The 18,047-nt window shown below is 36.3% G+C and overlaps 2 protein-coding genes across 2 annotated transcripts in view; one reads left to right on the forward strand and one right to left on the reverse strand.

Annotated features, from left to right (window-relative positions):
• Positions 1 to 616: 616 nt before the first annotated feature.
• LOC125650045 (39S ribosomal protein L11, mitochondrial-like) lies at positions 617 to 5,182 on the reverse strand. The gene is made up of 4 exons (XM_048877980.2): positions 5,011 to 5,182; positions 2,215 to 2,310; positions 1,484 to 1,577; positions 617 to 948 (listed from the first exon to the last, which is right to left on the reverse strand). Exons 1-4 carry the CDS (start codon positions 5,155 to 5,157, stop codon positions 683 to 685), a joined length of 603 nt encoding a protein of 200 aa, XP_048733937.2. The 5' UTR covers positions 5,158 to 5,182; the 3' UTR covers positions 617 to 682.
• A 146-nt stretch (positions 5,183 to 5,328) lies between these two features.
• Positions 5,329 to 18,047, forward strand: part of LOC125650043 (splicing factor 3B subunit 2-like) — a 32,710-nt gene continuing 19,991 nt past the window's right edge. Inside the window, exons 1-5 of the mRNA XM_056164530.1 lie at positions 5,329 to 5,450; positions 8,736 to 8,782; positions 9,001 to 11,488; positions 14,525 to 14,746; positions 16,527 to 16,677. Coding sequence (XP_056020505.1) covers positions 11,357 to 11,488; positions 14,525 to 14,746; positions 16,527 to 16,677 — 505 coding nt within the window. The 5' untranslated portion in view covers positions 5,329 to 5,450; positions 8,736 to 8,782; positions 9,001 to 11,356. The remainder of the gene's footprint in view (positions 5,451 to 8,735; positions 8,783 to 9,000; positions 11,489 to 14,524; positions 14,747 to 16,526; positions 16,678 to 18,047) is intronic.

Genomic DNA, 18,047 nt, shown 5'->3' on the forward strand with positions numbered 1-18,047 from the left:
AATCTGCCCAGTAGTCTTCTTGAATCACGGTATTGCATAATGCAGAATTAAATCTGTCCAGTTGTCTTCTCCAATGGTATGCAGTCACCCCATGTGGTGAGGACAGTACAATATTACAGGAAACATACTGATAAAGAAAGAAAGGCCTTTGAAATTCAGGTAGACCTCGACAATACAGACGTGCATTCTCCTGTTATCCGTTGTACTAAATACATTTTCATAAAACCTGTGTGGCCTGGTAGTGACCCGACTTGTTGGGCTACAGGGATTATCTGTACATTGATGTGTATCAGCCTGACGACACGTGCAAAGCAACATGGATCAAGTGTGTGATGATGTGTTTCGCTCTACCAAGTATGTAGTTTGCAAGACAGAGTGTTCACCAGTTATGCATTGTAGAAGTTACAACCTGTCTGGCCTGGTAGTGACCTTGGACACGCTGACCTGCTGAGCAAACATGATCATCTGCATATTGATGTGTATCAGTCTACCAGTATGAAGTCTTTGAAGTGAAGTATTCTCTAGTTATACTTTGATAAGATGTGGGACTGATACATGCAAACAATATGGCTTTTCTTCAACAAAGGGTGCCATAAAAAATGTATAAGAAAAGTTCTTTGAAAGTGTTTTACCAACATTTTATTTCATAAGTTAATTAAATACTTCAATAGCTGGTATATGATCATGTCCTCAACAATTTTGCTTGTCGTTTTGTTTCAAGAGCTTCTTGTTGTTCCTTTATAATTTGTGCTCGTTCTTCCAGGAATTTTCCGTAATCTTCTGCTTTCAAGTCTTTCACAACTTCTATTCCAATATCATGACACTGTCCTATTAAGGTTTTACAAATGCATTCCAATGACATCCCACGGAATCTTGAGTCTGAAGTTTCTTTTATTGTAGCAATTTCATAAATATGTTTCAGGGATAGCTTTCCAGCAACTTCCTGACCTAAAGAAGAAATGAATGGATTTATTTTCATAAAGTTGAAATAAAGCTTTTTATAAAATCATTTAATCTCCTTGGGAAATTTTGGCAGCATTCTGAGAATTTTTGTGAACGAAACTGCCTGAATAAGGTAGTAAATCTTGTGTATGAAAAACGCTGATATAATATGTATGGTAAACTGTAAGAATTCGTTACCCCCACGTGAGAGAATGAGATGGGCTCAAAAAGCGTCAATCTGATTAAAAACAGATCTTCAATCCGCTCCTCTATTGGCCATGTCGAGTTCAACGCAACATGGCCAATAGAAGAGCGGATTGAAGATCTGGTTTTAATCAGATTGGAAAAGCATAAGACTCGCACACAAAGTGCAAGATATCACATGATATGTGTGTGTGTGTGTGTGTGTGTATATATATATATATATATAATGAGATGGGCTCAAAAACCATAAGACTCGTGCACAAAGTGCAAGATATCACATGATGTAAGTATATACGTGTGTGTGTACGTGTGTATAGTACATAGAACTTGAATGTACCCGTTTTCATAGCTCCTTTTTTCATTCCTGCTGCCTGTTTGAGGAAATATGATGTTGGAGGGCTGATAAGATTAATGGTGTAAGTTCTGTCTACCTGAAAAAGAAATCAATAATTCTACTAGAAGGATTCCAGATCAATATATGAGAATTACAACAACACAATATCAGAAAAATTACATGTGTAAGTCACACTACTTCTTTATTTAGACATAACATGTATGGGAATGGAATCAATACTAGTAGATTGATCCTTGACCTTGTGACCTCAAAATCACAGGGGTCATCTACTTCTTGGGTAGAATCAGTGTACCAAGTTTAATATCTTAAAGCAGGGTTCTCAAGATATTGGCCACAAATATCTTATTATGTCCAAGTTGGCCCTTGTTCTTTCACCTTATGACCTCAAAATCTATAGGAGACATTTACTTCTTAGGGGGAACGAATCAGGGTACCAAGTTTAATGTCTGTCAAGCAAAGGGTTCTCATGATGTTCAGTGGACAATATCTTCCGATGTCCAAAGTAGACAAACTGATGGTCTTTGACCTATTTGTTTTTGGTTTTAAGGCTTGCCAATCAATGCTAAGTGCGGATCGAATTAGGACATGTCCTATTTGTCCAAAGAGCTGATCCTCAATCTTAATTTTTGACAGTTTGTGAATAACATTTGAATAATAGGTCACGAAATACTATATCGTCTTCTAAATAATGTATTCTGCAATAAATGTTTTACATTGATTTTGATATCTGCAATCATTGGCACTTTTGGCTTGTACTCGGCTGTCAAAGCATTGAAGTCCTTACAAAAGGCTGCAATCTGAACACCACGCTGAAAAACAATAAAGACAGTGTAACAACAATCTCCTGAAATCATAGAACACAGCACTGTAAAAACAATAAAGACAGTGTAACAACGATCTCCTGAAATCATAGAACACTACACTGTAAAAACAATAAAGACAGTGTAACAACAATCTCCTGAAATCATAGAACACCACGCTGTAAAAACAATAAAGACAGTGTAACAACAATCTCCTGAAATCATAGAACACCATGCTGTAAAAACAATAAAGACAGTGTAACAACAATCTCCTGAAATCATAGAACACCACGCTGTAAAAACAACAAAGACAGTGTTACAACAATCTCCTGAAATCATAGTATCCTTCTCAGATCGTGACAGGAATTCTAAAGAAAGACATTCATGGAATGCATGCCTGCTAGAGAACACTAATTTATAATGCATGGAACTACAGAAAATGTCATTGTTAATTATCTCTTCACAGCTTATATCTTGGCGTGTGTGAAAATTGCATGTGTGTTAGACATGCCCCTCCCATCTCCTGCTCTTTTCTTTCTCTCCCTCCTCATTTTCTCTTCCCTCCCCATTCCCCTGTCCACTCCCACATATCAGTGAATACTTTCAGTACTACAAAAGACATATATATATATATATATATATATATCAACATGAAGTTTATTCAATGTTACAGTATCAACTAAATCCACTACAAAATTACCATGTCACAGAAATTTTTACACATCATAATCCTTCTTGCCTTTGATTGAAGTCATTGAATACATGTATATGTATATCTGTACTTCAAATTTGAAAAAAGTTTATATCATCATAAGGTCGTAAAAATATTGAAAATAAAATAACTAGCCTAGACTCATGATTTTTTCAATGACCTACATTATCATAACCAATATACTCAATTAAAGGTCACTATGACCTAACTTTAAAGTGCGATACACCTTCTACCCAAGATGCATCAGTTGACAGTTTGTTGATTCTAGGTCTCCTGGTATTTAACTTATGAGCTGGACATGAAAATACTAACAGACAGACAGATAGATGGACGGACATGAATGCCAAAACATATACCTCCCATCTTAGACGGGCGTATAAAACGTGTGGCTTTTTCATATCTCTCAGAGCTCCTTTGTGTTATATATAATGAAATTATTTTCATTCAGGATTGGTATTTGAATTATGTGTTTAAAAATGTTACTATCATTGGAAGCTTGACAATGGGAAGAAAAGTAAACCAATGTACTCATACTTTAGTAAACAAACTGAGCCCAATGGTGAACTTTGTGAAGAATCTGACAATCTTTGGGCTGTGGTGGGTGTTAGTATAATAGGAATTCTTTAAATTATGTGAGACTTTACCAGATTTAAATTGCTTACATCCAAATCCCATGCAATCAGTTTTATTTGTCGTATTTTGCTGTTGATTTCATTGTACCCGAGCTCTTCGATCTTCCGATGACCTCGACCTCTTCTTAGCAATGAAGAAAAATATGTGGAAGAGCTTTCTAAATTTTGTCAAACAAAAGTAAAAGAAATTTCAACCCAAATTCTTTCAAGGTAAAAGGCTAGTTTTGATACATAACTTTAATTAATCATTTGAAGATGATAATCAATCGAAATTAATGAAACTAAAATGCTTATTTGAAGTATATTTTAGAAAGATGATGCAAGGCAATCAGATAACGTGACACGCAAAGTGATGCCACAATCTCCTTTAAGTTTTTCTATGGACATAAAAGCTCAGGTCGATCCACAGAAATAAACAGCAGAATATGACAAATAAAACTGAAGGCATGGAATTTGGATGAAAACATAAGTAGAACTACATTAGACTGACGAGATATTCGCAAAAATTCCATTGGTAATCGCGCTAGCGATTCACAAAGAATTTGCCTCAAATCCAAATCCGTTCATATTGACCATGAACAGCTCAAAAGTGATGTTCATTTTTTATATTTATATTCATTTACTAAAACACCGTTTGTTTACATTGCTTCTATTTTGTTGCATAAAACGAACTCCTAGCCTCTGTCACAGTAGTTATTGTGACGTACGTCAACACATAGACATGCCTTTTATCAACATTGCAAGGTGCACTGTATTTTGGAGGTAGGAGACCGCAAGATTTGGATGATAATCCACGTAAGTTTACAATCTCAATCCAAAGGTGTGACTTGCGGTATCTAACCGTATCTTTGTAACAGATGTTCTATTTTTTTCAAATCATTACGCTCTCTCAGTCGCGTGCTTTAAGTTAGTTCATAATCCGTTCATAGTCAATGTGAACGGATTGTGTCGCGCACTGAAATTGGTTGGTTCATAGAGGAAAATGCGATTTGCAATATAAATATATTGATATGTAAACAAATATAATGCAATAACATAAATATTTCATATATAACTACATCATAAAAGCAAGTGTAATTTTATATAATGAAGTCAGATCATCTTTAGGGTCAAACCGTCTACGGTCGAATCGTCTTGGGTCGAACCTGTTTCCGTATTTGGGGTCGAAACGTCCCACATTCGGTAATCGGTGAGAAAATCACATATTTTGGATGAATTTATTATTGGTTGTATACGGAAAAAAATTCATTGGGTCTAGAAAGGGGGTGGGGGTATATACACTATACATATGATCCATACAAATTACAATTCTCCTGCAGAAAACGCAAAGGTCCTTTACAAATCATATAACTGAAAACAAACTACCTGTGCTAATTGGGGTCCCAATGGTGGAGCTGCTATGGCTGATCCTGTTGGTATGACGACCTTAAGGAATGGGGCATATTCTTGTTTTTTAGCTACCTTCTTCACATTTTTCCCTAGTTTACCGGCAACCTTGCCTTTCGACGCCATGCTTAGTGTATATCGATCCCGATGAGGATTTTCGAAAATCCATTTTTCGAAGAACATGAACATGAATATTACATGAACTCATCTTTATTCTACAATATATAGATATATGTATATCTTAGAAATATTTTGGATGACTAATTAGTAACTGTCTGTATAGGAAATTGAAGTCGAGCTCGAAATGTACGAAATAATAAACAACATGGAGTCGCTTCCCGATACCATCGATGAATATAAAAAGTTTAAAGTTGTGGAATTAAAGGAACTACTCTCGAAATTTGGACTTCCAACCAACGGTTAGATATATTTACTTTACTTTCTTTGAATACCAAATCTAAATATCGATGCGTCTACTCTCAAACAATGGATTCGGTATTGTGCGTTGGTCATACGTTAGAATCGTTTTCAACGCAACGTTATTGTTGGATTCCGACTTACTGATTTAGATTTTGTCTTGAATTCCTGGTGTTTTATCATGTTTTAATTTGAAATATGTCTGTTGACAAAACGAGAATTTAATACATTTTAGAGAGGATACTGTATAAGCTATAGGCCTCTAGCTTTATCACAGCTTTATCGCATACCATTTACAATCCCGTGGGGATCCAGGTTAAAGCACAGGAGTCGGCAATTTTATCAATAAAGTAGAAATATAGGAGAAATGAGCAAGACTATGTAAACTGGGGATCCATCATTTGCGTAATGATAAATTGAGGTTCGAGACATTTGTGCGAAGAAACGTGTACCGTCTGCCTGGTCTGGGACTTGATTGAACATCTTCTTTTCTTGATTTCTTCTTACGAAAGAATGGGCTCAAATCTATACGGTTCCAAACTTAACTGTTCCTGACTTAACATATTTACTGTGCTGCTGATGAAATAAACCGGAACCAACTGTGGGACATCATAAATTAAACTTCAATGGCCGCTCTTTTAGCAGCAGTAAATTAAAATATATGATAGATTAATATTGATTTAATCGTTAAGCAAGGAATTTTGTTGATAAAAACTGTTATATACGATAGCAGTAAGTAATACTTTACTCATAAAAGGAACAATGTCGTTAGGGTTGCCTTTCCCTTTAAACTATGTGTCAGGATTTCTAGTCAACTCGTACCCTGACCGACTCGTACCCAGGTCAACTCGTACCCAAAAGGCAAAAGTCATCTCGTACCCAAGAATCTGCCCATAATGCAATATATCTATGCGCATATAAGTGACATATCGCTTAGGTACGAGTTGTCATCAATTGAAGAGGAAGAGTCAACTCGTAACCACATTCTTGGGACTTTTACTATTTGGGTACGAGTTGACCTATTTGGTACGAGTCGGTCAGGGTACGAGTTCACTTGACTCCTGTGTCAGCTATCTGATTATATCAGCAAAATATTATGTGTTAAATCTTTATTACACTGTATCTATGAGGGGGAGGATGGGGGTACAGTTAAACTGGAGTCTGAATTTCAAGCAATTATTTGAGCTCAAGGTAAACAAACTTGTACAGTTTGTATGCTACATGGTTATATGTTTTTTGCTTGATAAATGTTGAAGAAAAATTTGCAAGTTTTGATTGGGAACTTTTTGTGAAGTTTGTTTTGCATGAATAGCATGTACTTAGACTTGTGCCATTTTAGTATTAAGAATATATTATAGCATTGGCAGAATTTACTACTGGAGTTTAAGTGATAACACTATACAAACTGGACTCAGCAGGGTTTGACACTAACCTTTTTAGGCATTAGTCCTGTCAGACTAGTGCCTGTTACTTTTACTAGTCCGCGGGGAATTTTGTTTGTCCGTCATAAAAACAGAAATACATGTAATTCATAATTAATACAATGCACTTCTAACATAACCAGTCTAGTGTTAAATCAAGGATCTAGAGAGGGCACACATATCAAATGTTCAAAAGGGCACTTTTCGTCACGGCAAGACAATTCCGGGGCACTTTCATTGTATTATACTATGATAGTAATAGAATAATCATTTAGCCTCTTTAAAAGTTAATACCAGCTGCCTTGATTTTAAACTTTTCAATCAACCTTGTGAAACAAAGAACAATTGTTTATATTAACTAGGGGTGAAACGATACAGTACCTTCTCGATTCGATTTTCGATACTTTAGTCTCGATTCGATGATTTTCGATTCGATACAATAGCATGTACCAAATTCTTTATAATGCTAAGATTTTCATATGTTTCGTTGTATTTATTGCTCTCTGCAAATAAATTCTACATAATGTAAAAACGTTTAACATAGAGCAACAATCTTATCATTTGTCCTAAAGCCGAAATGTCGCCATACCCAGGATTTATACATTGGGGGTGCATTTTTAAACTCGACTGCGTCCATTTTGATGCAGCAAAGTGTACTCGTATGTTGATTGGGCAATTTTCAATTCCATTGGCTAATTAGAAACCGTGTTATCAAGAGCAATGTGTGCTATGATTTTAGAACCGTATCAAACCGAAACAGACCCCGAATAAATCGAACATCGAATCGAGACCACTACATCGTGATTCGGCCGCATCGTGATGCATCGTTTCACCCCTAATATTAACAAATATTTTTAAAAATTTTGTAGAGAAAAAAGGGCATGGTGCAATTAAAACGGGCATGGCGCCAGCCAAAAGGGGCATGGCGCGGCGCCATGCTAGTTTGCTTTAGATTTAACACTACCAGTCTAGATTTTTCATCCTTGGAAGATTCCTGGAAATCTCATGATCGGCGAGTTCGATCATACTCCTGATCACATACTTTCTTCTCAATACTTGTGTCTACCTTTTGCTTTTTAATACTCTCGGTATCTGCTTTGAAACAGCTTCTTCTTTAGCTCCATAGTCTCGTTCAACCAGACACTCGGTTGTCTCCGCAAATCTTCATCTGAGATTTACGGAGAATGCAGAGCGTCTGGTTGCACGAGACTAGTTACTCCATTGCGGCATTTGTCAAACTAATCATGTTCACTGTTTTAAGTTTTACTTATATAAAATCAATTACTCCAAGTAAGCGTTGACTTTACTAGGAATTATGTGACTACCCGCCATGCTAGATAGCTAAGAATACATTGGTTTGTCGAGAATCATACATCAATAATTTAAACAAGTTGTCAAGCAGAAATTTTTATTTGTCCGATCGGACTGACTAAGCACAGATTTTATTAGTCAGAATTAAGATTTATTAGTCTGAGACTGACAGTGTCGAACCCTGTGGAGGTAAATTATTTGTTACCCACAATTCTGTATCAGAAAATCATTTTGTTTATGTTTTAGTAGTTGCTGATCATAACAGGTGAAATGTTTTGTGGATGTGTAAATGTTTTTTAATTCAAAAACACCAGGATTTAAAATCTGTTGACATTTGGATTGAAGAACTTAATCTAACATAATTTAATGGGGATGCCCTGTGGACTGGTGTGTTTCGGGAACTCTGCAGTTGTCAGTTTACTAATCGTGATATAGTATGTGGACATATATAGGTTCTGTAGGGGGAAGATGTTTCAGGTTACCTCATGGACATTGTGTGTTGCTCTCTTTCAGTTTATTAGTTTTGTGTATAATTACAGTACATTTGAATTTTAGGTTTGAAGGCTGATTTGATCGAGAGGCTCTATCAATTTAAAGTTCAGGTAATATGGAATTGATTTTTCTCTCCATGTTATTTTATTCTATATGACTACTAGAAGCAAGTTTTAAATTTTATGTGTAGATTCAAGTGAAGATTTTTTGTTTAGATGTTCATACTGAAATTAGGCAAAAATAATGACGGAATCAAAATCTAATTACCAAAATCGATTTGCCATATATGGACTGCACATGTATATTCTATTTTTTTTTTCCATTGCAGACAACACAAGATGTAAAGGGAGATGAGAATGCTGGGGAAGGTCAGAAACTGAATTGAGATTATTGATATTGTATACATGCATTAACTGATCAATCTCTGATTTTTGTCATATTCACAGAGCCCAGTTCATTAAAATTCTTATCTTTGAGTTGTACAATGTTAGTTGATAGCAGAGCTCTTGAAATATCACCTACCTGCAATTATACTTTAGTTAAAATTATGTGTGAAGGTCTGAGTTTTTGTAGTGTATACACACATGTACCCACAAATTAAAATCCTCCATAATTTGGAGAAAGTGGGGTGTGTAATGATACGGTTGATATGATAACAATATATTGGGATGCATTATGACTATATCACTTGGTAATTTTTAGAAAATTGTTTGTTAGCCCTGCTCTGACTGACTGACAAAAAACGTCTGCCTCAAAACTTCTTTAAGTGTCCAAGAAATGGTAGATTTTTTAAAGATTTCGGAATATTTTCATCTTCTTTGACATCAGTTTTTAGCTCTTCTGAGCCGAAGGCTCAAAGAGCTAATCATATGGCCATATGTCTGGCGTGCGGTGTGCGTCAACTTTTTGGAAAAAGGGCTATATCTCAAGAACCCCTTGGCCAATTTTTGTCAAATTTGTCACAGGGTATCCTTGGCCCAAGGGCTTTTATTTGTACTAAAACTAGAGTTGTGACCCTTTAACAAGGGGAGATAATTAGGAAAATGCAAACAAAAGTAGTGGTTGCTAAAAAATTTTCTCAAGAACCACTGGGCAAATTATCACCAAATTTATGCATAAGGATGAGGATAGGTTGTAGATAAAAAATTGTTCAAGGCATCATCCTGGGGCAAAGGGTGTGGTCTCAAGGTCTTTTGGAATTTGACGGCTATATTTGAATACTATTTGACTTGTCAGTTGATGCATCTTGAGTCTTCAGTGTGTCGACCAAAAGTAGGTCACTGTGACCTACTTTTGGACAGTTACATTTAAATTTTCAGGTTCTATTTGACTTAACATCATCAAACTTTGTTAATTGATGAATCTTGGTTAGTGAGAATTTTTGCCTGTTCTACAATATATCAGAAAAGCGATTCAAGGCCCATGGGCCTCTTGTAATTTGACATCTGCTATTGATCTTACATTGAAATGTTTAAATCAACTTAATGCTATAACTATATCAGGGGTGGAATCTATTTGGTGTCAGTTTTCCCCAATTTAGTAAACAAGGTCCTATTGTCCATAAATCCCTCAACTGACTTCAGCAACAACATGCCAGTGCCAGCAGAACCGTTCAGTTTCAGAAATGTCCTGTTGTTCTGTCTGTATGTCCCTCTTGTAAAGTCAGAGGAGATATTCCAGCCCCAAAAAACTATGAACTTTAAACATTGTCAAAGTCACTTTACTTTGCTTTCATTTCAGTGATTTTTTAAAAGTATTTTCCTACCTACCCTAATTTGAAATGCTGAGTCAGGAGAGTGCAAACAAACAATTATTTAAAGGTGGCCTAATGCATATTGCAATATATTGTTACAATAAAAAGACTAGCACAAATTTAATCAGTTCTTCTATTTATTAGCTTTTAAAAGATGTAATTGTTGATCTTGTTTGTACATGTACTTGTATCCAAAGTGCCCTCATATTTTGCATTGAACCTTTTTGTCAGGCAATGTGATTGTACTTTAACAATTTTGCTGCCATCTTTTGTAAATGTTGTTAGGAGAAGAACTCCTCAACCAGGAATTCAAGTTCTTGTGAATGTGTTCCTTGTTTTCCTGACCCAGGAAAATTTGATTCCCCTGAAAATAAGACATTCTACTGTAATTTGTAGAAAATTCCCTAGGAAAGAGAGTGATGTATTTTGAAATTGCATAGCGAACTTTTAAATGCTTGTAACAACAAATATAAACAATTTGTTTTTATGTAATGTCAAAGATATTATTCTACAGTAATTGTAGTAAATTTCCTAGGAAAGAGAGTGATGCATTTTGAAATTTGATTGTGAACTTCTAGATGTGTGTAACAACAAATATAAACAATTTGTTTTTATATAATGTCAATGATATTAACAGTTCTAAATTCTTTTCCTGTTTACTGTGTTTCAGATAATGACAATGAGGTAAGTCATACCATTTTGTCTTTTCAGCGTAATGGAAAATTGTTGTTGTTGTGTGTAGTGTATAGATTGATTGTACAATTATATGACAATCTCTGCATTTTAGATCTTAACATATATGAACATTTCACCATTTTGTCACTGTGCAAGTATAATTTCCCATTTGTAGCAGAATCAAGAGCCGCCTCCCCCCAGACAGCCTTCTCCTCCCCAGCCAGCCAGTCAGTCATGGACTGCTCCTGCTGATGGTATGACTTCTCCACAGATGGCTCCTATGCCACCTCAGATGATGCCCAGACCTCCTTTGGGTGGACCTCCTCCTAGACAGCCATTTCAAATACCCACTCATTCTGCCACTCCACAACCCCCAGAACCAAAAGATGTGAGTCTTATAAGAAATCCATTGGAATGCAGTCATTGTGAACTGAAGGTTCTCTAATGACTGCTGTTGATGAGCTTACTGTCTTTACTAATAATTCAAATTCATGCGGATCGGGAGCGCTTGAAGTTGCCATGATGATATAGTGAAGACCAAAAAAACTTTACTTTTCATATTACATGTACATATATTGTACTATAATTATCTGAACACATAACACAACACATAAGAGATAAGCAGGTAAAAATATTGTCAATGAGTTTCTACTCATCGACACTCTTGTTGGTGAAATGTCCATTCGGTGAAACTTCATTTGTCCTTGAACTATTTCTTACAGAGGTAGGTAATATGGTAGTAGATGACCCCCATTGATTTTCAGGTCAAAAGATCAAACATCATTAGGTGCAATGTAGTACTCTATACAATTGGTGTCCTCCAAATATCTTGAGAGCCTTTGATCAGTTGTAATGATATTTCTTATGTGGGTTGGTTATGAGTAACAGATGACCCATACTGATTTTCAGGTCAGAAGGTCAAAGATCAGCAGGTGCAATGGAGTACAATAAACAATTGGTATCTGCCCAATATCTTAAGAAGCCTTTACTTGATAGTGATGATATCTCATGCATGGATTGGTCACTGGTATTAGAGACCTGGCAATTTTCAGTTCAAAAGATCACCAAGTGCAGTGATGTACTGTATGCATTTGATGTCAGCTAGAAGGATACGTTATGCAATTGATGTATGCTAGACCTTCAGAGAAGAGGGGAATATATTCCACCTTTAACCATTCACCATAATTTGACAGCTTACTCATGTTCTGACACTTTCTTGCTGTGGAGGTGTAAACATTTTCACGAGTACAGATGGCAGAGGTTAGGGGAGCATACATGTTTTACAAACGTTTCTTGCTTTTAAGAATTAGTGAACATTTTGTGGCATCTTTTAAAATCTTCTCAAGAACCATCAGGTCAATTCTATCAAACTTGGTAAAAATAATCCTTGGTAAAAGGATTAAAATTTATCAAATGAAAGGCCATGCTCTCTCTATAGGGGAGATAATCAAGAAAAGGCAAAAATACAGTGGGGTCAATAAGAATCTTTTCAAGAACCATTTGGCCAGAAAAGTTGAAATTTACATGAAAACTTCCTGACATAAAGCAGATTCAAGTTTGTTTAAGAAGTGGCTCCAGTGATAGGGTGGGGCCACAATAGGGGGTCAAAGTTTTTACATGCTGATACAGTGATCCCCCGCTGTGTTGCCCCCCCTTTGCCCCCCCCCCCCCCCCCACCCCCCCCCCCCCCCCCTATAATGCCACCCCCGGATATCGCCAGAAAAGTTCAAAGTCCCATTTTCCTTGTTATGTAAAACCCTGTTAAAACGCCATCTCCTGCATACCGGCATCCTATTTACAGGTACAATTTGTAAATTTCCGATATAATCACCCTTGCTAATTATCGCCAATAACGACAGGAAAATTTCAGAGAGCAGCTTAAGCAATTAACCACCATTAGTCCTCAAGGTATCAAAGTTTGGAGCAGATAATAAGTTACATAACTTATAATCAACTGAGTTCAATATGCAGTATTGTTTTTTGAAATGGCGGATTCACCAAAGTCAAAGCGTGTTGGAAAATCATTAAATACCCTTACCATTACGTGTCATTTACGACCACTGGACGCCGGGATTATCCAGGCATTCAAAGAACGATGTAGTAGATAAAATTTGTTTGATTTCTTATGACAGCTGTACACATACCCCTTCCCCTGTTATAATGCCAAAATTGCCGAGGTACAAATGTTGGCGTTATAACGGGGGATCACTGTAAATAGTAAAATCATTAAAGATCTTCTCAAGAACAAGAGGGCTATGATTAGTCATATTGATATGCAAGCATACCCAGGTAGTTCAGATTCCAGTTTGTTCAAATTGTGGTCCTAAGAAGTAAGGTGGGACCGCAATAGGAAAACACAACTTTAAATAGGAAACATCTTTAAATTTAAATCTTTATCTCTGTAACATCAGTGCATGATTACTCATCAATATGCAAGCATCCTCAGGTTGAGCAGATTCAATGTTATTCAAATCATGACCCCTGGTGGTAGCTTGGGGCCACAATAGGGTATCAAAGTTTTACATCAGAATTTATAAAGAAAATCTTTAAATATCTTATCTCAACAATAGTAGAGTGATGGTTAAAACATAGTTGTATGCAAGCATCTACAGGGTGTTCAAATTCAAGTTTGTTCACATTAGATGCCCCATGGGTAGAGTGGGGTCGCAATGAGAGATGAAAGTTTTATATGGGAATGTACAGAAAATTTATACAAGAGTAGCAGGGCCACAATTAATCATATCGAAATGCAATTGTTCCCAAGTTGTGTGAAGTCAAATATTTTTTATGCCTGTGACTATAATTTCGGGGGGGGGGGGGGGGGGGGTATTGTGTTTGCCTTGTCTGTCTGTCTGAAACTTTAACCTTGTTATAACATTTAAATGGTGATTGATAGAGCTCTTTTATATTTCATATATGCATTACTTATAACAACATCCTTATAATGGCACCAAAGGTTTTAACCTTGACCTTGGGAATTTGACCTACTTTTAAGAAAACCTAACCTATTCAATATTCTAAACTAGAGCTTTCAGATTTTGTATATAAATTTCTTATGGCAAGACATTTCATTTCATACTAATAGTATGATCTTTGGACCTTGTTACCTTGACCTTCTCAAGAACTGCATGATCATGTTAGTCATATTCAATATTGGTTTTGAGTCGCCCCCATGTAGTGCAAATTCAAGTTTGGTTTTGTCATGAGCCTTTTGGTCAAAGTTTAGAACACATACAGGGTCAAATTTTTCATGGTAATAAAGATTGCAAAAGAAAATCTTACAGAAATCACAATAGCAGGGCTGTGGTGACTCAAGTGAGCAATGTTGCCTTTATTCTGCTACCATGTTATCAGCATTTGATGAATATGAAACATCATTATTAGTAAGCCTGGAATGCACTATAATGACAATGCTTTGTTGTAGCATTTGGACTCTGACCCTGAGTTTCAGAGAAAATTAGCTATACAGAGGCAGCTTATTAATGAGGAGGAGCAAAAAAAGAAGGAGGCAGCAGCCTTAGCTCAAAAAGCTCTCCTCCTGAGTCAGAGAGGTGGCCCTGGAGCCAGCCCAGCCCTTCCTAGTGGAGATCTTATGGAGAAGGTCAGACAACAACAGGTCATGATAGAGATGGAGAAACAAGAGTCGGTAAGTCTGTCAGCATATTTTGTTTTGCTTGGAGGCATAGTAGGATTCAAATTGTTTCCAAAAGTTTTCAAGTTGCAATCTTGAAATTTCATATATTAATAAAAAAAAAAAAGAAATGCATAGTAGTAATTTTTCGTAGATTCTTTTCAAATAATTTTCATACATTTTTTTCCTTTGGTCTAAAATGAATTGTCTGATTACTCCTTGTTACATCTAATGCTATTGTTTACTGGATAAATATTGTATAGAATTGGAGGACAGTAAAACATGCTTTCATAAAATCCTAAAATCGGGTCATTGTATGTCGAGATTGTTGCCAGTTCCTAAAGCATGTGTTTCAGGCACCAGTAGTCTATCATATGCATAGGTTCTCAATATTTGATTGTGTTGTCTTTGAATGTAACTGCTGTTTGAGAAATGCTGTGTCTGAATGATGCTCAACGCAAAGATGCAATTGAAGCAAGTATGCAAGAGATTCCATAAAGCACCACATCTCGCCTTTGGAGCAGACATCAACAGCATGGTTCAACAAATGATTGTCAAAGAGCAGGTAGACCACACATGACATCAGCACAGGATCGCATCATCCGATTATGTCATCATTGTCAATGATTTTACAACGGCATCATTTACAGCATCTGCCATTCCTGGGATTCGCAGTTTATCAGATCAGACTGTTCACAATCGACTACTGTACAAGATGTTGGGATTAGGGTGGACAGACCTGTTTTTGGTAATGTTCTGACTGTAACATCGCTTGAACCGTCTTCAGTGGTTTTGGGTGCATAGAGTATGGCTGCTGTAACGTTGTTGGACAGTTTGGTTCAGCAATGAATCTTGAGTTTTATTGCAGAGGCCTAATGGAAAACTCAAGAGAGTATAGATGCTAAAATGAACTTTTTGTGCAAAATTGCATCCAGGAGGCAGACTGGTTTGGAGAAGGTAGTGTTACGATGTAGGCAGCAATATCCTATACAGGCAGGATAGCATTGGTTCACATACAGGGTATTTTGATGGCTCAGTGTTATATTGATGAAGTCATACAGCCACACATGGCTCCAACAACACAGCATCCCAGAGCAGTATTCCAACATGACAATGCCAGACCACATACTACTTATCTAACACACGATGTTCTGCAAAGACACAATATCTAGGTTCTTCCTTGGCCATCCAAATCACCAGGTTTAAACCCTATCAAGGGGACGAACAGGATAGGTGCATCCGCCAAAGACAACCGCAGACTTTGCAATAACTGGCCCAAGCTTTGCAGTTGGAGGGGAACAACATCCCTAGACAGTTTTTAGAAACTTATTTACGTCCTTGGGAAGCTGTTGTCAGGCAGTCATTGGTATTTGTGGGGGGCACACTAGATATTGAACTTGGGTGACCTTGAACTGTAAATATATCAATAAATCAATTATTAAGGACTTCTCATGTCTTAAAATGAATAGGAAATTGTACTCTGCATTTCCTTTTTTGATCGGTATAAATAATAACAAGCACAAACTATATGTAGATGTGGTTTTATAATTCAATAAAAAGATATCAGCCCAGTCTATGGAATTTAGGGACAACCCTCATATTTTTGAGCTTTTAGTCCTTGCTTCTTTTTCTGTTGTTCATATTTATTATTAGGATATCATCTGGTCAGGGAAATTTCTTTTTATGTATGAAATAGACACCTTTATTTATGTAAACTTCTTTCAAACTACGTGGAAAATGTAGGGGTTATTCTAGTCATGCTCCAAAGTAATATGACATTTGATGTTGATTGTAGATGAGACAGATGCAAGAAAAAGCAATAAACCAAGCAGAACAGGACCTTCGTCTGAAGGAAGCAGAACTTCTACGTCAGCAACAGATTGCCCTGATGGAAGCGCAGAGAGAGGCACAAGAGAAACGCATGCAGGAGCAACAACAGCCACCGGGTAATTACAAAATCATACTGATTCAGTGAGGATTCTGTTCCGCTATTTAGCAGAATTTCACTATTTTGAATCCAGGAATCTGATATTCACAAGTGATTTCCGATATTTCAGTGCTTTATAATTTTACAGCAATCCGTTTCTGGTTTTGTGCAGTTGGAAAAAATCAGGTCGTTTAGTCCGTATTCTTAATCTCTGACACTTTTGATTTATCTTATCAGTATGCGTGTTGTAAATCTGTTATCTGTAGTCTTCTAAAAAAAAACTCAGTGGTCCAAAGATCGAGACTAGTGAATTTAAAGGTTGGGTCAGTGAAAATCAAGAATATTTTATATGACGAATGACTTACACAATGATCAATAACTGTTGAAATACTGTTGAAATGAAGGTTTCTTTTTCATATATAAGGTATATGTAGAGTGACGTTGACCTTTACAAAATGACTTTGTCAGAAAGCCATTTCCCTATTACATATGTGATATATGATCAATACCTGTTCAAAAACTGTTGAAATAAGGCACTTTTTCCTTATGTAAGGTAAATGTTCTGAGTGACCTTGACCTTTTCATAATGACCTTGGTCCAAAAGTCCTTGTCTCATGGATATGTGTGATTAATTATGATCAATTTCTGATGAAAGGTGTAGGAGATGGAAACTTTTATATCAAAAACTGCTGAAAGAAGGAAATCTTTATGTTCTGAGTGACCATGACCATTTCAAAATGACCTTGAAAGACCTTGGTCCAAAAGTCCTTGTCTCAAGAAACATTTTTGATCAATTACATCAATTTCTGATGAAAGGTTTAGGATATAGTAACTTAGACGGACGGAGAGACATGACGGCAAAAATTTTCAGGGAGCATAAAAATCCATGCCATATTATTTCAGTACTAATACAGACATTGGTAGAAGTTAGATGGACGAAACATGCACCCTCCAGATAACATTAATTTTTAAATAAATAGGTATAACTCCTACAAGAGAGGTTGAAATAAATCAAAATTGTAACATAATCTAGAGTGACCCACAAAGAAGCTAGACAGTAAGATTGAGCTTGTGACAGAGAAATGAAAACAGAAAACCCCGAACATTGCTGTGCCATGATATGTCTACAGTAACTGATAAGAAGAGCTGGATTATGTCTTTTTGATAAATACTTTGTGTTTCCATTGATCTGATAATTCATGAGAGCATAGTACCCACCTAAACAGTCATTAATGGGTTTAGTGCATCACATAGTACCCACCTAAACAGTCATTAATGGGTTTAGTGCATTACTTTATCCAGGCATTGTCAGTCCTATGTCATTAACACGTACATACTTGATTTTGTTTCCGTTCTGTAATTAATGTAAAATTTTATTCGTGGCGAATT

The sequence above is a fragment of the Ostrea edulis genome, chromosome 5 (genome assembly GCF_947568905.1).
Source record: "Ostrea edulis chromosome 5, xbOstEdul1.1, whole genome shotgun sequence".
In the NCBI taxonomy this organism is placed as follows: Eukaryota; Metazoa; Mollusca; class Bivalvia; order Ostreida; family Ostreidae; genus Ostrea; species Ostrea edulis.